This window comes from Meles meles, chromosome 2, assembly GCF_922984935.1.
Source record: "Meles meles chromosome 2, mMelMel3.1 paternal haplotype, whole genome shotgun sequence".
NCBI classification, from domain to species: domain Eukaryota; kingdom Metazoa; phylum Chordata; class Mammalia; order Carnivora; family Mustelidae; genus Meles; species Meles meles.
The window spans coordinates 47,984,175-48,010,132 of NC_060067.1; the positions used below are offsets into that span (position 1 = coordinate 47,984,175).

Genomic DNA, 25,958 nt, shown 5'->3' on the forward strand with positions numbered 1-25,958 from the left:
CTAAGCAAGAGATGGAAGGTTGAGAAGTCTGAGGGATCACTCCATAATTTTCTTTTTTCAGAAAGTGATGAAGAAAATACTGTCCGATAGAGACAACTATATTTGACTTGCTCCACTGAGACCTTTCAGGGAGAAATAAAGTGGAAAGGGATCTAGAAGATCTCCGTGAGACAAAGTCCTTAAGAACACCAAAGTACATTTGAATTCCATTACTTTTTCCAAATCTTCCCACATTCTACTCCACCCCCGGCTCTGAGTGAAGAGCAATTTACAAGACAAAATGATACATTATCTAGAGATAAATTTACAAACTGACATCAGAAAACTGTCCCAGAGGCTACATTACCTCTTCAAGTTTATTACAGTATCTTTAGTTCTTATTGCATATATTGTTACATGCCTTTACAAATCAGGAGTATATATATAGTACGCTCAATTCAGCAGAAGTCATGTCTATTGCTTCTCTCTTGAAAACCAGCAGCATGCAGTGCAATATTTGGTGTGCAGAGTTATTGTTTCAAAAAGTGAAAAACTACTTAGGTTTAACTGAAGAGGGAACATGATCTTTATTGGCTTATATGCAAAGTTTCATTTTGGTTTTATGCAGAGTTTGCATAGTTCATGATTATTTTCTAATGAAAAACTAGAGGTGTTGTCAGTGACCTTGAAGAAGATCAGGTGACAGTAGCAAACAGAAAAATTTGAAGAAGAGGCATAACTTTTAAAGTAGAAAGGTCAGCAAGAACTGCCTGAAACAAAAGAACAAAAAGGATTATTAATATCAGTATTCTAATGGGCAAAGGAAGCCACAACAGAAACACCACTGCAATGTAAGCCTGGCATTGACCACCCCACTAAGTTCTTCACGTGTGTCCTAAATCTGTACAGAAACTACAACCTCACTGAACGTATTAATGTTAGAACATGTGCAAAATGCTAAAACATGCAGTAGAAAACAACCTGGACTTTTGTCTTGAGGCTTCTTCAAATATACAAGGTAGCAGGAGTTTATAGGAGGTCTAACATTTCAACTTGCTTCTATAAATAAACCTACATTATGAATCTTGGTCCCGTTATTCTAGTATACGGAGTATCTGGCTTTAGGAAATCATTTGGAGATGGAACTAATGTTTATGCAATTGCAAGATGCATAAACATCCTCTTCCCTTTAAACAAAGAATGTAGGCAGCTATTTTAGGTGTAATATTTAAATTTCTATGTGAGATAACAAATAGACTAATACGGTAAGCCACTATTTAATTGAACTATGTTTCAACTGAAAGCATACTGAAAAGAAACCAGCTTTCAAGAATTAACTCATTATTAAAAATAACCAAAAAGGCTTGTATCTTGACAGTATCATCTGAATGCATGCTCTTTAACTCTCTCAACTAGTTTTTCTTTGTTCTAGCAGAATACATAATAAGAAAATAATAAGAAGATGCAACCGAAGACCCAATAGTTGCTACTAAAATTACTGGGTGTCTTGTTTCCCATAATGGTTATAATGGTTTCCTGTAATAAGCTTGTTTGTGATTCCTTCACATGAAGATTGTCTTCAACTAACTAAGGAATTTTGAATACTTATTATTACTTAGCTTGGAACTTACAGGTTTTACCCAAGTTAAAAAATTAGGCTATGAGTAATGTGTGTCCTATGCATCCGAGACTAAAGGGCCTGAGCCTGGCGACCTCTCAGGAACTATTTCCATTCCCTCCGAGTAAACTTATCCTTACTTCAGCTGCGGCCAGTGATGTCACCTCCATCAGGTTCACTGCTCGGAAAGCAAACACGGCAGCTGCCAGCACTGGAAAAGAATGCACACTATTTCAACTGCGGGCCTACCCATCAGCCTGACAAATTGCCTGCGATGCCCACACCCCATCGGGAGAGCTCAGAACGCGCGCTTTACGTGACTGCACGCGTGCATTCTGCACGAAGGCCTCGTGAGGACTGGAAGTCGTCTCTAGAGGACGGAGTGCCTGATGGCTAGATAGATCAAAGCCCACAGTTTTGGGAAAAAGGGAAATTCAGTGGTCTTAAGAGAGCCATTTTATAAATTGCTTCTTTCCTACCTATAACTTGTTATAAGTTCTTAAATATAAATAAATAACAAAATACAATATAATAAATACAGATAAATAAAGGTTTATTTTGATGCAGGTGTTTCTTACTAATGCAACAGGATTCTGAAGTTATATGAAGACTGTATTTTTAAATTCATCAGATCATGTTTCGTATGTATGAAGGAGGTGTCCTGATAGACGTGTAATAAACTTTTTCTTAAAAAATATTGTTTTAGTATTCTGTTATAGTTACACTTTTATATTCAGCATTGCCTTTCATAGAGTGTCATAAATGGATAGGTCTGTGGGGAGAGCTGCTGTGAACTGATCCTGAAATTTATATTAATGTTGGGTATAGGAAAAAGAAGTTGAAACTTTGAAAAAAAAAAAAAACAAACATAGGACACCTCACAGGTCAACAATGTACATGGAGTAGAAACCAATATTTGTCATATCCATCATATGCATGTGACAAGAAAGTAACACTAACGTGTAATCCTTCTTACTACATAATCTGCCATAAAACCCCATGTGAGGGAATACATCATACTGAACAGCAATAGGACCCAAGTAAGAGGTGGGTACCCTGACCCGGAGATGGTGCTGCCTCAGGATGACTCTTGACCTTCCCTTGTTTCTTCTTTGTTATCACCAGTGGTGGTAGTTTCCTCCCTACCCAATAAGTCATTGAAATTTAGGAAATAAATGGTAAGGAATCACACCAACTCTATGAGTTAAGTACCACTGCTAGCCCCGTTACATTAAGATGGAAATGGAGGCCCAGTGGGTTGAGAGGACATGTTTGGAGTCCCACACGTAGAAAATGGTAGAGTGAAAACTTAACCCTGGCTCTGGAGCATGCGCATCTAACCATTCACTCTGTGATGACTTTAGTGAGATTGAAGGTAAGTAGTAATGATCCTTCCCTGACATGAAAATCTGGGTGATTTCCTATGAGTCATCATCTCTGCTATCCTTCAGAAGGTTTTCCAGAGATGGCCCGAAGCATGATGCTACGGTGGCCCTGGGCTCTGACAGGTAGGTGGCTGTGCCTGAGGAGTGGAAGTCAGCATCCAGACCTCTTAATTTCCCCAGACAGACACCGAGTACAACCAGACCAGACTGGGAAACATAGGCATTTTTCTAGAGTACAACAGATTTTGGACAGTCTGACAAAAACAAACAAACAAACAAACAAACATTGCAATTAGTTAGGAAAACTCTGAGGAAAAAAAAAGATGATAGCAGTAAAACAAAATTTAAAAAGTCAGATCAAGCCAGGACTATTTAATATGTAACAAGGGATACAAGAGATCAGGGACAAAGAATTTACCTTTTAAGTGAAAAGGAGAAAACTTAAGTATTTTAAGGTCACTAAGCTTCTAAATTTATAAGAATATCAAAGAAAAGAATTTCTGTGGACCAGCAACTTCTTTATAGATTCCTAATATCTGGAATCATTTTGACAATGGGGACATTTGAGAAGCTAAGGACTGTGTGACTGTTACTTCCTTTTTTATGTGTGATTTAAGAGAGCTGGTGAAAGCCTGACAGGATGGCCACATTTTCTGCTGTAGCAGGAAAGAGTTTTACATGGCGGGAAATTGTTTTTCCAAAGGTAGATAAGAGGGAGGAAAAAAAGATCAGTTCACTAATTGACCTCAGCATCCCAAGTGCTTATGTGCTCATAACCTTTATTTATCTTGGTGTCACATCACAGAAGTTCCTTTGCGTCTGCTTCATGTTTAATTTGCCCAACCCTTCCGCAGAACACGTTTTTTTGCCAAGGAGTAAAGATCTCCACTTTGTGATATTCTCAGCTGCAACCATGCTTCACAGGAAACAGAAACTCTCACATTTACCTGTAGTTTTTTAAGCTATTCCCATCATTTTAATTCTAAGCAACTCTATCACAAGCATCAAGACACCAATGTTTTAAACTGTTCTTAAAAAGACCCAATTAATTTAAAATTAAAGCCAGTAATATTTACTAACAATTTCAAAAGACTATATAATGACTAACTTGAACAAAAAAGGTGGCCCCAAAATATCCATTCCCAAAACATCTGAAATAATAAAAACTAATTTGGGTGTACCTACATGAAATGATCTAACCTGTGGCTCCTTATTTAGATTCATGGTAGGGGAGTTCCCACCAGTCTAATTCCATTTCTAGACGTTCTATAATTCTTCTCTGTTGATTTAAAAAAAGACTCAGGGAAAGGGGATGGATACAACAGCGCAGACTGCATTTCTCTACCTACCAGCAGTAACATTTTTATTAATGTATTAAGCTCACAGCAGAGTACTAGTTTAGAGCAAATGCGTTATTCAACATTCATTTATTTCTCTCTCACTTGAGAGTTTGCTGGGGAGTGGGGTGTGATAAGTCACAAAGTGAGAAAATTTAAATTGAAAGAGGTCTTGAAGTTCTTCCAATTCAAAATTCCTTTCCCAGTAGAAAAGCTCTTAACTTTTGGGTGACAGTTAAAAGCCCATTCTAGTTTTGAAAAATCCTAATTATTAGAAGGTACTTTTTTGTACTGAACCCCCTTCTTTAACATGCTCTAATATCCTTTTGCAATGATACAAAAAGCTATACACAACACTCTTCAAAATTTATGACATACCCAGAAGAGGTTTATTTGCTGGAAAGTCTAAAATCCTGTTGCCTGAGAAATGGTAGCAGAAAACAAGGCTTCTTAGCTTGGATAGTAGAAGCTTTGGGGAAAGGCAAGAGTAGAAAAAACATGATAATGACCATGGTTTAACAGGAGTACATTTTAACAAGCTATATTGTCCAGAAGAGAAATGGGCTATGTTGGCAGACAAGGACTCCAACACTGAAGATTTCAAGCAGGGGATGAGAACTGCCTATCAGAAACATCTAAAAGGAGTCATACCTGAGGACCTCTAGGATTCCTCTGCCTCTATATTATAAGTATCACGCCAGTCAGCCAAGAGAAATGAGGGCAGACCCTTCTTTCCTAAGTCCTATCTGTGTGGGCTTAAAACCCAATTGAGATAGAAGGATAGTAGGAGTTATTAACATCAGTGAGTGGTATCTGTGATTATACCAAGGGTGACATTGATCTTCCTGGCACTTTATTATTACTGTAATTTTCCTTTTTAAAATGCCATACAATTACTTTAGACCTCTCAGCATTCAAGAATATGTTAATATGGTACCTAAAGAATCTTCTGCAAGAAAAGGGTCTTCTTTAATTAAGCACTATTTCCACAAACCCAGAGAGGTGTCTTTACAATGCTATCAATATAAGGTAAGGAAATGAAGGTCTCACGCAGGGTTATATAATTTATTCAATATTACACAAACGGAAAAGGTTGGAGCCAGCACTCTGCCAACTTTTCTACTCTCCGTCCATTATTGTGAAAACCTTGTGCTATTTATCTTAACTTCCTGATAATCCCAATGATTAAGAATAACTGAGCCTATTTTGGTTAAGAGAAACAAAATAATATAATTAACAAGAAATCTGTGCCCTATATATTATCATACAGTTGTCTTGTGTGTATATCTATTGTAAGAAGTACTTAATTATAACCAGGAGATAAATCTGTGGCTTCCTGGGGGGGGGAATATATATATATATATATATATTTTTTTTTTTTTTTTTTTTTTTTTTTTTTCTTAAGAGAATACCTAAGAGGGGAAACTCAACCACCAGGAGCCAGAGACTGTTAGCAAAAAGGAAAAGGTTGGGGCGCCTGGGTGGCTCAGTGGGTTAAAGCCTCTGCCTTCAGCTCAGATCATGGTCCCGGGGTCCTGGGATCGAGCCCCGAGTCGGGCTCTCTGCTTGGGGGTGAGCCTGCTTCCCCCCCTCCCCCTGCCTATCTCTCTGCCTGCTTGTGATCTCTGTCCGTCAAATAAATAAATAAAAAATCATAAAAAAAAAAAAAAAAGGAAAGGGTTTTGAGTTCAGTAGAAGCTGAAGTCCAGGAGAGCTGAGATTTCCACTCTGTAGGGAGGCTCCATGTCAGTGTGGATTTTAGGCAGTGGTTGGGAAGGGGCACAGCCCAGACGCAGAGATATCAGGGAAGCCAGGAACAGAAATGCAGTATACAACCAGCTGCATGGACTTCACAGAGCTATAGCAAGTCCTGGCTCAACTAGAAATGAGGGAGGAGAAATGGACTTTCCTGGGAGCAAAGAAAGAAAGACGAGGAACACACTAGTGTTGGGAAGGTACAGAGAAGTATCTAGATCTCAGAACTTCAGTACCTGTTTTCTAAGGCAGATAAATCTATTAAATATTTATGAATTAGAAATGACAGATAACTATAGACTCAAACTGCAGTTACAGATGATGAAAGTTATAGAACTTTATGTTTATTATAGAAACATGTGTTTTACAAACAAGCACTTATTACCAGCAAGAATTTCCAGAGAGTTGTATCCTAGGATTCTATCCCACAAAAGCAGGAGTTGATCTGTAGCTAAGTATCCAGAGAAAGCTCGAACCATCCACTTAAAGGATATGCGAAGTCTGTAAGCAAGGAAAAAAGAAAATGCATCTTAACAGGGGCTTTTCTTCTTACAAAAAGGCAGTATCAGAAGAGCCAACTAATTCTATTGTTCATGTAAATTCTTAGAATTTACATGACAGAATATACAGAATATACATATACATATACATGTATATGTATATACATGTACAGAATATACATATACAGAATAAAGGCTTAGAAATCACCTATGCTTTCAAATTTCACACGCCCTCTTAAAAGCTGCAGAAGGGTAATGGTGAGAAACCGTGAGTTTTCAAATTAGTGGTCTCGACATATTAAGAGGAAAAATTTGACCTGCTGTGTTATAGTTCAGCTTTCAGAAAACTCACTTCTATGTTCTGTTTTGCAGGGTCTGAACTCATTAGGTATCAATGAGGTGCTCTTAAGAGTCAACAGCTCTTAACAGTTTGAATCATGATTATTTGAATTTTTATTCAAAATGCTTGAAAAAGTGCTTGGTAGCTGTACACTTTTCCAATTCAATGCATTATATGCCTATATTTTTTAGTCAAATGGCTACATAGTATGAATAAAATAAAACAACAGGCAGGAGTCTTTGAAGATAAAGAAAAATAGCTTTAAAGCTATAAAGGACCTTAAAACTAGATTTCTGATTTCAAACCTCCATTTTAATGGGAGGTTATCAGAACTCTGAAAGGTCAACCAGAAAATTCAACTGATTTTGCAAAAAACAACAAACAAACACCCCCCCCCCCAAACCCAAGAGATACGGGATCCCATTATTTATAAGTAGGTTATGTTATAATAATAATTTCTCTCCACAATCAGGAAATGAACTCTGTACTATCTATTAGCATCTGAACATCACTTGATTGCCCCTGAGAGATGCTAGGCAAACTCTTTGCTGGAGCTATTACAATATTACATAGGTAAGTATCTGTGCTATTTTCTTAAGGCAAGAGAACAGGACCTGGAGACTGCCATTGTTGATGTGGTATTAATTCTCTTAAGACCGAAAAACACCCCCAAGTTTTCAGAAATTCCTTAAGATTAGATAACACTATTCTAATATAACAAAGTACATGCAGAGAGTAATACTGACAAATTAAACTTTTTGGTTGGTTTTAGAATATCTGTTTATAAATGCTGAAGAAAGTTTTGGCTATCAGATATTTTAAATTTAAAAAGATTATTTGACTTTTAAGTCTAAGTTATTAATGTCATCCAGTTTCATTTTACTGGATCCCTCATGGCGCGTTATTAGAACAACAGCACCACACACTGTGCTCCCTCCATATACAGTGCAGAATTAGCTTCTTGGAAGTAGTTTGTTGAGGTATGATTTATGGGGAGTAAAATTTACCCTTATTAAGGCACAGTTCTTTGAGTTAAGAACCAAATGGAAACTTCACAACTGAAAAATACAATAACAAAAACAAAACAAAAAACAACTTTCACTGGATAGATCCAATAGCAAAACAGTAATGACAGAGAAAAGAGCCCGTGAATTTGAATACAGATAAACAGAAAGTGTCTAAGAACCATAGAGTAAAATGGATTGAAAATAAAATGAGTAGAGTTTAAGGGACCTCTGGGATGAGACCAAAAGTTTCAACATTTGTTATCACTGGAATAACAAATTCCAGATACTTACTTTTCCAGAGAAGAAAAGGAAAGTAAGTATGGTGCAGGAAAAAAATATTTACAGATACATCCTAATTAAACTGCTGAGAACTAGAGAACTAGAGACAAAGAGAAAAAACATTTTTCTTGAAATGTTTGGCAGAATTTACCAGTAAAGCCATCCAGGGAGTTTATTTGAAGGTAGAATGTGATTAATTAAAAAATGTATACTATAAACCCTAAGACATTGTTATGGACTGAAAGTTTCTGTCATCCCACCAGTCCCCCATTCATGTTGAAACCTATCCCCCAGGGTGCCTGGGTGGCTCAATTTGTTGAGTGACCACCTTCAGCACAGGGCATGATCCTGGAGTCTGCTGATAAGTCCTGCATGGGGCTCCCTGCTGGGGGTGGGGGGCAGCTTCTCCCTTGGACCTTCCCCCTCTCATGCTCACTCTCTCTCATTCTCTCTCTCTCAAATAAATAAATACATAAATGAATAAATTAAAAAAAAACCCCAAAACCAAAACCTACCCCCCAGTGTCATGGAGAGTAGTTAAAGAGGGAAGGTCTTAGGGTGGTAAGTGAAATGAGATAGTTAGAGGGTGAAGCCTTCAGGGTTGGGCTTAGTGCCTTCATAAGAATCATAACAGAGTTAGTTTCTCTTCTCTGCTCTCCACCATGTGAGAATACAATAAGAAGTTGGCAGTCTGCAGCCTAGAAGAGGGTCCTCACTAGAACTCAACCATACTCTATCACCTTGATCTTAGACTTTCAGTTTTCAGAACTGTGGGAACTGTTTCAGTAGTTTATAAGCTACAGAGTCTATGGTAATTTGTTATAGCAGACTGAACTAAGACAGGCATCTATCAAAAAAAACGGTTTAAGAAAGATATAAATAATAATCCAATAGTAGAGATAAAATGGAATAAAAAATACTCAGTTCAAAAGCAGGCAGGAAAAGAAGAAAAACAGAATAAAAAAGACAAATAGGAGCGCCTGGGTGGTGCAGTTGGTTAAGTGTCCGCCTTCAGCTCAGGTCATGATCTCAGGGCCCTGGGAATGAACTTGACGAACTGGGCTCTCTACTCAGTGGGGAGCCTGCTTCTCCCTTTCCCTCTTCTTGCCGCTTGTTCCCTCTCACTCTTGTTCCCTCTCACTCTCTGTGTCAGTAAATAAGTACAATCTTTCAAAAAACAAATAGAAAATGTCTACCAAGATAGTAGATGATATCAATTGCTATTACTTTAATCAATAAAATCAATTATAAGTATAAATGGAATAAACACAATAATTAAAAAGACAAATTGCTGTACTGGAAGGCCCAACTATTCTTTTGACAAGAAAGCCACTTAGAAAATAAATCGATAATCAATACACTAAAACCAAAAGGACAGAAAGAATGTACCATATGAATTGTAATTGAAAGAAAGCTGGGATGGCTATATCAAACACAGTAGATTTATTACCAGGAATAAAAACATTAAATAACGATAAAGGGACCAGTTCTTCTAAAAACAGAGCTTCTAATGCATGAAGTAAAAATATATATAGTAATGAAGGAAGAAATAGACACACTCCAATAATAATTGGAGACTAACATTTCTTTCTCAATAATTAATAGAGAAAATAGACAGAAAATTAATAAGTTTATAGAAGGCCTTAATATTATCAAAAACTTGACTATGTTGCCATTTACAGAACAATCTGCTGAACACTAGTAGAATATGAATTGTTTTCAAGTGTACTTGGAATAGTCACCAAGACAGATCATATTCTGGGCTATAAAACAAACTTCAGCACATTTAAAAAAATTGAAATCTCATGAAGCATGTCGTCTAATTACAACATAATTAAAATAGAAATCAATAACAGAAAGGCTTCATAACTTTCCAAATATTTGGAAATTAGACAACACACTTCTATAACACTTCTATATAACCCATGATCAAAGAGAAAATTATAAGAGAAATTTAGAAACACTTCAAGGGGCACCTGGGTAGCTCAGTCAGTTAAGCACCTGACTCTTGATTTTGACTCAGGTCATGATCTCAGGGTTTTGAGATGGAGCCCTGCAACAGGCTCTGTGCTGGGTGGGGGTGGGGGAGAGTCTGCTTGAAATTCTCTTTCTCCGCCCACTCCCTATCCCCCTCCCACACATGCTCTCTTTTTCTCAAAAGGAAGGAAGGAAGGAAGGAAGAAAGGAAGAACGGAAAAAACATTATGAACTGAATTAAAATGAAAACACAACATATCAGAATTTGCTGCATGGAGGTAATGTGGTGCTTTGAAGGCAATTTATAATAATATTCCTTATATTAGAAAAGAAGAAAGGTCTCAAACTAATGATCTTTAACCTTAAGCAAGAAAACAAGAGCAAAATAAACCTAAGGCAAACATAAGGAAAGAAATAATAAATATAAAAGCACAAATCAGTGAAATTGAAGACAGAAGAACAACAGAGAAAATCAAAGAAAAAGAAAACCAAAACATGGTTCTTTCAAAGAAGAATAAAATTAATAAAGCTCTAGCCAAACAAGAAAAAAGAGAAGATATAAATATCAATCTCAAGAACGAGAGAGGTGTTGTCACTGTGATTCTCTGGATAGTAAAAGATTAATTAAGAATATTCAGGGAATATTATGAATAACTTTATGTCCATAAATATAACTTAGATTAAATGAACAAAGTACTGAAGCTTATTCAAGAAGAAACAGATAACCTGAACAGTCTTATTATCTATTGAAGAAATTAAATTCTAATTAAAAACCTTCAACAGCATCAGTTTTAATTAATAAAAGCCTTTGAGAAATTGATTTCTATCTTGACAATTACATTTTTATGCTTTCTTCTGCATAAGAATTTTAATGTTTGCTGTAAGTCATTGAAATAAATGTGTTCCGTTTTCATGATTAAAGTGTATAAATAGGCCAAAAAAAAAAAAATCAGGACTTTAGTTTCAAGCAGTAAACTAAATGTCTTCATCCTAGTAAAGCTTCATTATATACAAATATTCATTGCACAAAAGTAAAACAGAAGCCAATTTACACAAGTTTAAGAAAAAAAGACTTATGTGCAACATAAAATATTTCTGCCACATTCTTGTTTTTATCATCTTAATCATTAACAGAACCTTGTTTTTTAATGACTACAAAGGAAAGAGTAAAATCTCAGTATTATCAGTGGATGAAATGAGGTATTGTTTTATAAAAGGTATTTCTAAGATCTAAGATGTCTGACATTCAAGATCTAAGATGTGCTTTAGAAAAAGTTATATATATGTATAAAATTTTATTTTATTTATATATATATACACACATACATATGTATGTATGTATGTATAAAATCCTTGAGTACTGAAACAACCTCATGAGGTAGGAATTCTCTTGATTTTAAAGATGAGGAAGTTGAATTATCTTGATTTAAAGAAAGAAATTGAGACTTAGATGAATTAAATAACTTCATCAGGATTATATGGCTTAGTAGATAGAATTTAAATCCTGGTCTATCTTTTAAACTCACCCACTCATCCATCCATCCATCCATCCATCCATCCATCCATCCATCCATCCACTTGATGTGGATTCAAGTATGGAGAAATCAATACTAAAGTACTGCATTTCCTACTAACTACATTTGTGATCTCAAAGAGTTAATGCTCCTTTCAAATATGCCCTGCCAATAGAGGAAACTGGTTTTACAGAGGAGAAGACAGTGACAAAACATTAATAAATCATTTAGAAACTTCTGTTGCCTTAGACATTGTTATTTTGAAAAAAGAGAAGAGACCAATAATATTGAAGCCCAGAGGTACCGTACCTACATGTTCACTGATAACTCATACTGAGATAAACGAACAAATATTCAAACTTTTGGAACAAAATAATCACAGTGTATAATCATTACTAGGTAACTGATACAGTTTCCTTGAACAAAAAAGCAAACTTTAACCTACGTAGCTTTCATTAAGTTGTTCTCTGATAAACTTAGCCTAAAATGACTTAATTTTAGTATTATCACATTTCTTACATAGTATTTGTGTTCACAAATTTTTTCTCAATTTTGGCAACACCTTTCCTTTGGAATAGAAATCAGCTCATTTTGGTGATCCTTCCACCAGGCACAAAAATCCCAGCAAATAAGAATTTATTAGGATTTTGGATGTTCTTCTGAGAATTTTTGGCACAACATAGGGCTACACTCTAATACTTGATAATCTGTGTTTTACTGGAGAAATTGTTAGTTTAATTTCCCTAAAGAATTATTGTATCTTTACATTGTATGCTTTCAAGTGACACAATAGCACCTTCTGATGTCAATCTATTCTTTAATTAGGAGAGAAAGGCACTCACGGTTGAGCCCCAATTTCTCGTAGATGATAGAAGAGCTGAGGGAGATAGGTCTGAAGAAGAGTTTCAAACAGCAAACAGAGGGACACAATACCCTGGATATAATAAGAAAACACAAGAGAAATACATATTTTAGTATTTAAAAGTTAACTGACAATAAATTATTCAAATAGAAATGAGGAAAAAATTATTAACATAAATATTTTTATATTGTCGAAAAGTAAAAAACAGGAAATGCTCTAATGATCTCCAATACTTTGTTTAAAGATACATTTTTTTCCCTCCTACTATTATAGGTATGCTAAGGAGCCTCCTTTTTAACACAGTAGGATCCCCATATAACCTGGTGTATAATATTCAGAGAGTCCAAGGAAGACATTTTATAGAAAACCTGCTACTCTGTAAGCCCTGTATCATCACTTATGTCCAGCAAACTAGTTTTTTCTGGATGCATTCCAGTTTCCAGGTATTTCTTTGTACTACACCCACACCCTTTACTCTCTCCCTCCATAAGTCCCTTCCCTTTCAGCTGCCTCACCCATCCAGGAAAATATTTCCTGCTTTTTTCCACTCTTTCTTTGAAATCTATTCCCAGGGGAAGACTGACCAGTGACTGTTTGAAATTTGCATCAGGAAGTTATCAAACAAGAATGTCTGATTACCTTAGTAAAGCTCTATCTTTCTATCTATATATATAAATCTACTTTTTATAAGGGCATCATTTGTAGAGGACAAAAAGTAACCAATTGAAGCAGATAGTTTTCCAAGTGGGTTTATTACTTGACAACTCTTAATAAAGTCTTTCTTGTACCTCAGCATTCCTCAGGGTTGATCTTTGTGAGGAAGTTTGAATCCCCTTTGTGAGTTTCTAAGGAAAAAAGGGCTGGCATATTTCCAAATAGTTCAGTCTGGCTACAAGCCAGAAAAGGAGCTGACCGCCTGTAAGTCTATTCCATTGAATAAAGAAAGGGCAAGAGGCAGGGCTGGCCCAACCAATTCATTGAAAAAGGACACCTCAGGGTCAGCATGGAGCTAGAAAAGGAGTATCCAGAGTATCCAGGGTTGCTGGATGTCAAGCTTCAGTGCTCTGCACAAGTAAAACACTGTGGGTGTATCCTGGGTAGCCAGTTAAAAAATTTTTTTTTAACTTTGAAGCATAAAATGATACAGATATGAGAGTAAGAAATCTGAGGCTAAAAATAAGGTTATTAGAAAACAGAATTATTTATATATTTCTGATTACTCTACACTAGAAATTAATATAAGATAAGCACTAACTCAAGTTGTTTCAGAGAATAGGAAACCCCCCAAAGATAATTGGTGGTGCTTCATTTGTTCATCGGAGAAACCCTGGATTTCTGTTACTTGTCATCTTTTACTAGCAATGTTGGACAGCAAAGGTGGAGACAAAGGGAGGTGGACTAGGAATACACAGGGTTAAACTGTGGGGGATAAAGAAAAGTGATTTAATTTAATAGTGGTGACAGAGTCTTCTCTTCAGGGAAATCTAGTAGCCCTGATATATTCCCATTTAGTGTTTCTTCTGGAGAGTCAGCTGAGTTAACCACAGGTGGACCAGAGCAGGCCCAAAGGTGAAAAAAGTATAATTAAAGTAAAATACTGTTTTTACTCAGGCTCATGGGTGGAAAAAAAGATGTGATAGAGGACCAGCCAACATGAAATAGATAAAAATGTTTGACTCTCTGGGTGCCTGAGTGGCTGGCTCAGTGGGTTAAGGCCTCTGGCTTCAGCTCAGGTCATGATCCCAGGGTTCTGGGATCGAGCCCCGTATCGGGCTCTCTGCTTGATGGGGAGCCTTCTTCCCTCTCTCTCTCTGCCTGCCTCTCTGTCTACTTGCGATCTCTGTCTGTCAAATAAATAAATAAAATTAAAAAAAAAAAAAAAAAAAGTTTGACTCCCAGTAGGCTCGTCTTAGAGGTCAACGGAGCTATCTACTGAACACAAAGAAATTATCAAGCGTGGTAACCAATAATTAGTCAAATATGAAATTGAAAAATAAGTGACAAATAAATGTTGGATTTTCATTAACAGATGACAATCACAACAATAGTAATAAAAACAGCAGTCATTTATTTACTGAACACCCAGCATGAGCCAAGTGCTACCCTGGCAGTCTATAGCCCTAGGGAAACACACTAATGAGGACATCAGTGTTCAAATAGGGTAGGCATCCTTGCCAAAGTGAATAATACAGACATTTTTATACGTTTTTTCAGTTAACAGATAAAAGACAATGTACGTGCAATTGATAAACACCCCTTTCCTCCCTAATTATCACCAAAAATATTTAAATATCAATTTCTTTTTCTCTTCAATTTCATTTATTCTGTAGAAATAGGCTGCTTGACATTACAAATTAAAATTTGCTGCTTTACAATTTAACTGAGTAGGAGACTTTCCTTTAGGAAAGAAAACAGATTAGAGTCAAATTTGATCCAATTTTTATGAACTTACAGAAGGATGAGAAGAGATGGAATGGAGTCTGAAGAAAAAACGCACATACATCTCACGGAATATCTGATACAATTTGGAAGGTTCATGGTAGAGAAAACAAAGTGGTGCAACTGAAAGAATAAAGAAATTAATCAATAACATTGCAGAACTATTACAAGTTGAGAAAATAAATTAATGAAACATGAAAGAATAAATATTTTACAGTAATATTCATTCAAAGACAAATTTAAAATCATATATATTGTTTCTCTATGTTAAAAAGGAAATAAACACACATGTAAAAAGTTCAGTCCTTAAAAATGATAAAGAAAGGGGGTAATTAAAAACTACCATAATCCCAACTTAACAGAATGACACAATGGAATTACATATAGAGGAATATTAAAGTTCAAAGTAACCTTAAAAAACTATGTAAAGTCAAGTCTCTCTTTTTAAAATTGAAATAGTAAGAAAGTGAGACGGAGGTCATTCATTTTCACTTTGTTCCACAAAGGATGCAGAAGGTTTCTCAAGAGTTTTTTATTTTGGAAGTGAGGAAGTAAAATATAAGATGATTTATGACTAGCATTTAGAATCATGGTCTTCAACTAATTTAATTTGAAAATAAAAATTTTGATTAACAGTTTAGAATAACTGGTCCTTGAGACTGGCGTTATCTCAACATTTGTACAAAGACAGTTTTTATAGGCTTAAAATAAAACAACTCTCGGGGCGCCTGGGTGGCTCAGTGGATTAAGCCTCTGCCTTCAGCTTGGGTCATGATCCCAGGGTCCTGGGATCGAGCCCCGCATCGGGCTCTCTGCTCAGCAGGGAGCCTGCTTCCCCTTCTCTCTCTGCCTGCCTCTCTGCCTACTTGTGATCTCTGTCTATCAAGTAAATAAATAAAATCTTTAAAAAAAAATAAAACAACTGTCAGGCAGAGGATTTATTTCTCTTATGAATGTTGAATTAAGTTTTCCTTTGCACCCAATTCTTGGCAATTAAGCACAGGTGAGTCAACTCAATCAGACATCCCACAACTGAATGTCAAAAGTCCTCATCTCAGATGCTGATGTGACAACATGATTATTCTGGACTGACATGGTCATGCTTTTCATCTTTTCAGACCTTGAGAATTTTATGCAGCATGAACACATTCATAATGCAGATACACAAAATTGCATTACCTAAATATTCATTTTAAAACACAATGACTTACTGAGTAATTTTAGCTATGATATAAAATGGACAAGTTAGAAATTCTCAGGCTCCATAATCCATAATCCATTAATACCATCCCTGGCAGTAGGCAGTTAAATTATTAGGGAAAGCAATAAGCCAACTCAACTCACTTCTTTTTGAAAAAGTGAAAGGAAAAAATGATAAAAATTTTTAACTCTTACAAAAATAAAAATTCAACTATCTGGAATAAATGTCAGTGCACAGTATTATAAGATGAGTAAATCATCAAAAGCTAGCATTGCAAGGGCGAGATTTCACTTTTTCTGAAGAAGAAAAGAGACACAAATCAATTTTAGGGGAGTAAATAAATACCTACACAAATAAGCTACTTTTATATATAAAGACAAAATTACATTATATACATACATGTTTAAAAACTAACAGGCATATCTTTCCATTTTAAAACTAACTTTAAAAACTTACTCTACTATCAAATAAATTGCTATTTGTTAAAATAGCCCAAATTAATGTATTCTACACACTTAAAAAGAATAATTCATATTCTAATTGCAACAACTTAAGAAAAAGCAATGTGGCATAAATACATGGCATTATTACAAATTCAAAGTGAAGCTTTGAAATTTATTTACCTTTCTAGGCATATTTTTTCCTTTAACTTTGAAAGTTATTGATATGTAAAAACTTATAATCTGAGTCTAAAGATTTTATGGATTCAGTACTCATTAATTATCATTTCCAGTGAAGGAATAGAAGAGAGAATTTTAAAATAAATAAAATAAAATAAAAATAAAAATAAAATTTAAAAAATGCTTTTTTTAAACATGTATAATACAAACCTTTACAATTGGTTATTATTTAAGATGCCACTATTGTTTGTGTTGAATTCCCTTATAAAGCTATGAAATGGAAAAGTTTTAGTCCTTTATATGTGACATGTAAGAAATCTACATGAGCTTACTTTTTATTTACAGCACATTTCCCTATTTGTTTCTTCCATAAAAATGAATTAGCTCATTATCTTTTTAATCAATTAAATAGGGTGCCATAGGAATTTCTTTGTGAAATCATCAAACTATATTAATTGGCATAAATGGGAAAGGGGAAGGCCAGTTTAAAAATAAAAAGTTTTGAATCAGTTTTTTAATGAGAGAAGTATTATATAATTATTAAGAAACACAGTAGCTAAAACTGAATTAGCAAAGTACTATGTGGAGTTCTTGGGGAGCTTGGGTGATTATTCTAATATACTGGTTCTGAATTAGTGGTATTGCTAAGGTGTTTGTGGATGCTTAACATACATTTCTAAAATAGTATAAAGATACTCTGTATCAAACATTTTGCATCATCTAATTCCTTAGCGAACATTAAACCTTAGCCTATTTAAGTAAGCAGACATGGGAAAAAGCAGAGTCAGAGTCAATGATGTGTTTTGTGCCCTAAGAATCATTAGATTTAAGCTTTTATAACATCATTAATATCCTCCAAATCTCTCAAGTTCACTTTTTAAAAACTGTTTACTTGAAAAATACTTGCAGTTGGAAATAAAATAGATAACAGGCTAACATTTTTATTATTAGATGTAAAACTTTATATTCTTAACCTTTTTGGGGTTTTCTATTTTAAATTCCTCACACATTTATAAAAGAGAAATGTGCTGAAAGGTGATTATAATGTTATGTATTATGTTATGAAATTTCAGTTGCTCAAGAGAAGAAAGCAGAGTGCCCTGTAATTCAAGCCTGTGATTAACACCGTCAAGGGTAGCATAATGCAATGTTCCTAGGTCTTCTGAACTCCTTCCATTGTCTGCTAGTTTTAAAAAATCTAACGTTCTGTCCTTTACCATTATTGTCTGATGCTGAAAAAAAGAGGGGCTTTTACAAAGAAAAATGTTAATGTGCCACTGATTCCTTTTATAAAAGCAAAACATTAAAGTATTTCTGTTTAGTATAAAGGTGGGGAGATAGCAGAAGGGGTGACAATACTCTGTTTATATGCAAAGAGTGACAATTCAAAAATTCTATCCATTGGAGTATAGAGCATTCTTCCTCTTGCTCATCTTCATTAAGCTTCTTGCATTCCTCATTCAATGACACCTGAGACTGGAAGGTATTCAGGGTCCTCACGCCTGAACGTGCGCTTTTCGCATGGTCCCTCGGGATGTGCAAGCCTTCAGTGAAATCTGATGTCTATGTCAGCAGTCTGGAGAAAGCATAGACTCGAACTCAGTCTTGGCCCTCCCTTCACATTCTTTCGGACCTATTATTTGTTTAAAAGACTTAGGAGAATTAATTCGGGAATTTAAGCAACCTCATTTTCAACCTATGAGAACTAAATACTAACATGTATCTCTAGTTTCCATCAGATTAGTACCTGGTCAGCATAGAAGCACTTTCACAGTATGTTCTAATTTTAATTTGTCAAGCAATCATCATCTGAGAAATTATGAGGACATTTTACTTTTAAAATATTTAAAATATTTAATTAATTAATTTAATTAATTAATTATATAATTAATATAAAGAAATACTAAACTCAATGTTTAAAAATGTTCACAATAACTTATTAAGTGGGTGGGTGATATGATATAAAGTGTGATCTTCATGTTTAATTTTCTAAAGTGTGATAAAAACAGTGACTATTTTAAAGCCCAACTTACCATACATTGAAAATCCATGGAAAGGGATTACACCTAAAAAAAAAAAAAAAAGTTTCTTTTCAATTAGTATACCCACTGAGTTATTAGGTAAACTTGAGAGGATTAAAACTGAAATAGAAAGGTTTCCTATCTTTGCTTCATTTGTTCATGAATGTTAGAAGACTGAGTAATGGTAACCAACAACAACAAAAATGCTTTTTGGGGCACTGGGTGGCTCAGTGGGTTAAAGCCTCTGCCTTCAGCTCAGGTCATGATCTCAGGGTCCTGGGATCAAGCCCCGCATCCTGCTCTCTGCGCAGTAGGGAGCCTGCTTCCTCCTCTCTCTCTGCCTGCCTCTCTGCCTACTTGTGATCTCTGTCTGTCATATAAATAAATAAAAATCTTTAAAAAAATTAAAAAAATGCTTTTTAATAGCTGTATAGAAAACAAACTAGAAGTTTTCAGCCAGTTAACTTTCTATTGCTAACGCTGAAAAACTAAAACTTTGAATATATTACAAAAAGAAGACAAAAACAGAACAAAGCATATCACAGAACTAAGTTTAAGAACAAATTGTAATGGTCTCAGAAAGTCAATAGATTATGTCCTTCCTGAAACAACTTCATCCTGTATAAGAATCCAATCTGTTAAAAAGATAAGTGGCTGGCTTATACAAACCAGCTGGGTAACCTCAGGAAAGTCACCGACTTCCTGAGTTTTAGTAACTGCTTGTCATGCACAGGAACTAATAAGACTGTCTCTGAAATATCATCTAGCTCCAAAATTCTATGTTTAACAATTATGCTTAGAGCAAACACAGAAAAATTTGTGAGATCTAAAGAAAAGTGGATATAGGAGGATCTTCCAGTTTAAGATTCTTCAGCAACTTAAAGGTTTTTTGCTTCTAGAAACTGAAAAAAATCAAAACCAGATTAGGTTCACATTACAAGTCAAAATTCCTGATGTGATAGCCACCAGCTCAAATTCCAAGGAACACTTAGAATGAGGGCCCACCGGACACCTGGGTGGCTCAGTCGGTTAAGAGGCTGCCTTCTGCTCAGGTCATAATCCAGTTCCACATCAGGCTCCTTGCTCAGTGGGAAGCCTGCTTCTCCTTCTGCCTGCTGCTCCCCCTGCTTGTGCGTGCACGCTCTCTCTCTCTGACAAATAAATAAAACCTTAAAAAAAAAAAAAAAAGAAGGCTGAGAGCTGAGGGCCCACCCACCATCTTTCTTCAAGTCTCTCTCTCTGCTTATATCTTTGGTTGAGTATCTTTTCTCGTCTTATGAATGACTATCTTTTCCTACCTTCCCTCTCAGCTACTTAATTTTGCTTCTTTTACTAATTATAGGCTTTTAGCAAATAATAAAAAAGGCTGTCTTTTCTAACTTTTCTACAATCAAATTGTTGATGTCTGAAAATAAACTGAGAGGAAAATGAGTTAATAAATAGTAGACATATTTTGATGCTTTACAGAAATGTAAGTACATATTACAGCTTTCTAAATACTATACCTCAAAGCAGATGGATATTATACAAAATCCCTATATTCTTACTGCAAAGACCCTTTTTCTTTCCTCTGTTAAACTACTGCAGCAACATTTGAACAAGCAGGGTAAGGTAGTCAGAAATGGAGGTGGTACTATTATTTTCATATTCTACAAATATGTATTAAGGATCTGCTAAGGATAGGAGTACCCTAGTCCAGACAAGACACTTTTAATTAGGAAGCTTATAGTGAGTGAATTCATGAACTGCCAGGCAACAAAAAGGAATGCATATATATATATATATATTTTTAAGATTTTATTTATTTATTTGACTGAGAGATCACAAGAAGGCAGAGAGGCAGGCAGAGGGTGAGGGGGAAGCAGGCTCCCCACTGAGCAGAGAGCCCAATGTGGGGCTCGATCCCAGAACCCCGGGATCATGACCTGAGCTGAAGGCAGAGGCTTTAACCCACTGAGCCACCCAGGCACCCCAAGGGATGCATATATTAAGACGACTTGTGGCCAACTGCACTTCCCCTGCATTTTCCCCAAGTTCTGAAATCTACAGCTGCTTTATAAGCAGTTAGGTTATAAACTCTTTGAGGCAAGGGGCACAATTCATACTGTGTATTATCTTCAGCACCCAGCACAGTATCTTCTAGAAATGAGATATAAATTGATGGAAATTTGAGGATTTATAATCAGGTCTTTTAAATAAGATACTAAAATGCAACAGAGAACCAAAATAATGGTTGACGGAGCGACAGAGTAGGGAGGGGGACAGGCAAATGGGCAAAGGGGAGTGGAGGAAACAGGCTTCCAGTTATGGAATGAGTAAGTTATGGAGACAAAAGGCACAGTATAGGGAATACAGTCAGTGGTACTGCAGTAGTGCTCTACAGTGACAGGCGTCACTGTACTTGTGGGTGAGCACAGCATAATGTGTAGACCTATCCAATCAGCATGTTGGCCACCTGAAACTAATGTAACACTGTGTGTCAATGATATGCAAATAAAAAAATTAAAAAGTAAAAAAACATTAAGGTGTAAGATTCATTTACGAATAAGTAACTAACATATAGGATAATACGCTCTCAAAAACTCAGTGTTGAAATTAGAAATGGCCAATGAAGTCATATGGACATGAGTATGAATTCTGTGTATCTCCAGGCAAGTTACTGACACCCTCTGAGTCTCTATTTTCATTTTTGAAAATGGAGATTAAACAAGACCAAGTTCACCAAGTTGTATAAAGCACACGTGAGTTAATGTCCTTAAAGTGCAAGAGTCCAGTATTTAGGACACAGCAGATGCTCCACAACCATAGCTATTTTATGCTTTCAGAAGGGACAGCACCACTTTTAAGTATCAGCTTAAACCTAAGAAAATCTTTTTTTGGTGAGTATTAGGTAAGATTAACCAGGGCTTACGATTCCAAAAAAAAGAGTACACGGTCTGCTCTGTTGAGGAAGGACAAAGAGAAATTCTAGCCAACAAAAGTAGAAGGCATAAGAAGCAGTAACGAATCCATTAACACTCTCGGGCACATACTGCCTAAAACATTTCTTTGATCTCAGAGGTTGTCATGTTCTTGGCCAGTTTTCCAAAATCCTTTCCTTTGCCTCTCATCACTTCAGCCTTTCAAGGGTCAAGTTTCATGCAAGTGGCCATCATCCAAGAGTGTACTTCTAACAGGCGTCAGGATGCTTGGGACACCATCTCTCCTCTGGCCTTAGAGTTCTGCAAGTCTGCCATACTGATTATTTTAAGATACTAGGCTTTGTCTAGCTAAAGAAAGTCTAAAATATGAACTGCCTGTCCCATTCAATACGAATAACTTTATAAAGTAATGGTTTCATGGGCATTTGACATAGCTCAGAATGGTAAGCATGGTCAACAAAAATAAATCTTGAACTAGATAAGATATAAATAGTAAATATGACTCAGAAAATACACCAAATATTAACATGCTTTGCACTTACTAAATATTTTCTCTTCATTTCCTCACTGTCTCTGTTAATACTCAGCATTTATAGTTGTATCACAGATCTCACCTCTGACTCACTTTGATATCATTCCAAAGTTTTACACTCCTTCATCTGGGATTACTTATTACAGTCTATTGAATTCATTTCTGGAAATAATAATTTCCTTTGGTTATCCTCATTCTACACATAGCCAACAGGTAAGAGTAGGCATTAGGACAATGGTTACATTGTTTTCTAGCTGTTTCTGTCATTTTTCTGAATTAGAACTTCAGAATATGACCTTGTTATTTTATTTCAGTAATTAAAATTTCCTAAATACTGGAACACAACCATATTTAAAGATCAATCTAAAAATCATACTTTAAATACAATTTTCATTAGGTTTTCAATTTATGTCTCAAGTTACACATCAAATAAATTTTGGATTATGAGATGTTTTTAATTTATTTAATTCATAAAGATGACAAAGTACATTGCTATTTATAGACTTGACACTTGTAAGAGGATTTTTTTAAAAGATCTTATTTATTTATTTGACAGAGATCACAAGCAGGCAGAGAGTCAGGCACAGAGGGGGTGGGAGACAGGCTCCCCACTGAGCAGAGAGCCCAGTGCAGGGCTCGATCCCAGGCCCCTGAGATCATGACCCGAGACGAAGGCAGAGGCTCAACCCACTGAGCCACCCAGGTGCCCCAACACTTGTAAGAGGATTTAAAATGACATATTTTCACTATGTCTTCGCAAGAGCCTTTCCTAATCTTTGTTTTAAGGGGCCATCCTGTGTACTGCAGAATGTTTAACCACATACCTGGCCTCTACTTCTGAGATACTGGTAAAACCCCTCTTTCCTCTGGCTCTGATAACCTAAAGAGTCCACAGACATTGGCCAATGTTTCCTGCGGGATGGAAGGTGGGGCATGGAATTACCCATGGTTGATAACCATTGATCGAGAGTCCCCAAACTCCTCTGCTTAATGTTCACTAGCAACTAATTATTTTCTCTTTTCTTGTAGGAAACAAATGGTATTAGCGAATTGTAGTGTCTGTTTACCGAAGTCTCAGATCTATGTGTATTTCTCTTGTTAAGTCTTGTTCCTTTGCTTCTATTTTTGTTCTCCATATTCTTCAATATTCACTCCCTCATTCATTTGCTCTCTCATTCAACGATGTCTACTGAGCAGTGAGTGACTTTATGATATGCATGATTCTTGGTGCTAGATATGCTGGTCCTCAAAAGGTCCTTGTTCTCTTGGAATTTACATTAGAGTGATACTTCTATTCCACACAGTAGTTAGGATGATTTCGGAATTGGAGAAGAGGTATCACTGAGAATAGTAGAGTAGGGAACTCCAATACTCTGTCCTTCTATGAGGTGATGGCTAGAGCTGTTAGATCAACTTTTTTTGAGTTCTGGAATCAATAATAATAATAAACCTCACAATCAAGGAAATGCTTAATAAAAGAAAGAGCAGCTGAATTTTGGAAAGAGAGCATTGTGGTATTTTAATTTATCTGTCTACCATCGCCCATTGTCCAGTTTGGTGGCAATTATGAAGATATAGCTCCCCATGTTCCTGAGGCAGTTTGCTGGTCCCAGAGTAGACAATACGGATCTTGAATCAAAAAACTGTGGTTGGGGCGCCTGGGTGGCTCAGTGCTGGTAGAGGCCTCTGCCTTTGACTCAGGTCATGATCCCAGGGTCCCGGGATCGAGCCCCATGTCGGGCTCTCTCCTCAGCAGGGAGCCTGCTTCCTTCCTCTCTCTCTATGCCTACTTGTGATCTCTCTCTGTCAAATAAATAAATAAAAATCTTAAAAAAAAACCCACAACAACTGTGGTTGTGTATCTTGACCTGTCTAGTAGCTATCTGAGGGACTGGGCTGAAGTGGCCTACCCACTGTAAGTGCAATCACACTCACTGCAGCTCCCTGGGGGCAGCAAGAACAACAGATGGGGCAAGCAGTAGACAGACTGGCAATCCTGAGAAGGAAGAGGCTGGGAAAAACTCCTCTCTATTCAGGGGAATCTAGAAAGGACCTAAGAAGCACTTCAGCTTTCACTTTTGCCAGACTCCTGCACTCTGTACAGGCAGAAGTACAGGCTAAGGTAGAACCACAATTGGCCTGGCCTTGAAAGAATACCTCAACACAGAGCCAGGCTACAAAGCCTGGGGTAATTTTTTTTTCTTTTGGTTTCAGATGTTTAAGGAAATCTCTATCAAATTATCAGCTGACCACTAAGCTAATGGAACAGAGACTTCAGTGGGCACTCCCTACAAAAAACACAATCCTGACAAAAGCAGCTTAGAAAAGTCACGAAACAAATAACTAGTGCACAATAAACAACAACAGATTCTGAGGAGGGGAGACAATCTGATTCCTAGTGACCACACTATAATAGTCAAGAGATCTAGTTATCAACAAAAAAGTTACCAGGTGTGCAAAGAAATAAGAAAGTATGGCCTAAGGGGATCAAGAGTACACTTAAATCATGACGAACAATGAGTAAGGTACGGAAGTGTTGAACTACCATATTGTATATCTGAACTAATACAACACTGTATGTTAACTAACTGGAATTAAAATTTTAAAAAAGGATAGCTCATTCATAGGAAACAAGGAATTAACAGAAACTGTCTTTGAGGAATCAGCCCAGAGACTGGACTTAATCAGACAAAATTTTCGATCAACTGTCTCCCTAGCTGACCTGGTCCCTAAGTCTCCTACCTCACCTTGTACCAGGTTATGTTTTGCTCACTGTCACCAGGCCCAAGGGCCATCTTGTTCTTTAAAGCATCAGGTACATGTCTGTCGTAGGCCCTTCACCAGGCTGTATATTCCCTCTGGAATGTTCTACCTCTTTGCACAGCCCACTCTGCATATTCTGGTCACTGTTCATATTCTACCTCCTCAGAAGTACTTTTCTGATCACTTGACCTAAAATAGCCATGCCCCCCACTATCAATTTTTGTTCCCCTTTATTGTTCATGTCCTCTCCGAAATTATTTTCATTAGCTGTTTATTTACTTATTTATTGTTTGTCTCCCTCAATAGAATGTAAGCTCCTTGATAGCAGGTGCTTCAGGTTATTACTGCAGATCACCCAGCTAGAATAGAAGAGAAAGCCAGAGCAGGACTAATGTATTAAATGAATAAATAAAGTTATATAAAGTGAACAAAACAAGAGAAGCTTATGTAATTCCTGTGAAGAGTCTCCTCAGCTCAGAAATTATGCTCACCAGTTGTTTAGTGAATCTACTACAGAAAAGCCTGTCCACTAACAAGGCCTCAAATGAGGTGAGAGGGTAATGTCCAATGCCACTATGGCCTGTCATTTCAACCCTAGGAAAGGTGATACGGGGAAGGAGGGCCCCCTGGGTAAGCACCTGCCTGGTCAGGGATGGAGAGTGTGTCAGTGGGCTGTAGGCCAGCCTCTCTGTGTGGCCCCCTGAGACCAAGAAAGCCAGGCCAGTTCTGTGGCAGTGCTGGTAGAGGTGTCCTTAAGATTTTTTTCAATTTTCTAGATTTTATCTATTTATTATTTGAGAGAGAAAGAACATGCAGAGAGGAGAGGCAGAGTAAGGGGAAGAAGCAGGCTCTCTGTTTAGGAGGGAGTCTGACTCGGGGTTCGATCTCAGGACCCCGAGATCACGACT

The 25,958-nt window shown here is 36.5% G+C and overlaps 1 protein-coding gene across 4 annotated transcripts in view; it reads right to left on the reverse strand.

The window, feature by feature from the left end:
* Positions 1-323: 323 nt before the first annotated feature.
* The window catches only part of TBC1D19 (TBC1 domain family member 19), a 151,861-nt gene continuing 126,226 nt past the window's right edge, over positions 324-25,958 (reverse strand). For 3 of the 4 annotated variants that reach the window (XM_045998270.1, XM_045998272.1, XM_045998273.1), the window contains 6 exons: positions 18,847-18,879; positions 15,006-15,115; positions 12,534-12,625; positions 6,460-6,575; positions 1,738-1,808; positions 324-749 (listed from right to left, as the gene is read on the reverse strand). In XM_045998270.1, coding sequence (XP_045854226.1) covers positions 675-749; positions 1,738-1,808; positions 6,460-6,575; positions 12,534-12,625; positions 15,006-15,115; positions 18,847-18,879 — 497 coding nt within the window. In that variant the 3' untranslated portion in view covers positions 324-674. The remainder of the gene's footprint in view (positions 750-1,737; positions 1,809-6,459; positions 6,576-12,533; positions 12,626-15,005; positions 15,116-18,846; positions 18,880-25,958) is intronic. The other variant, XM_045998271.1, reaches the window with a different exon arrangement.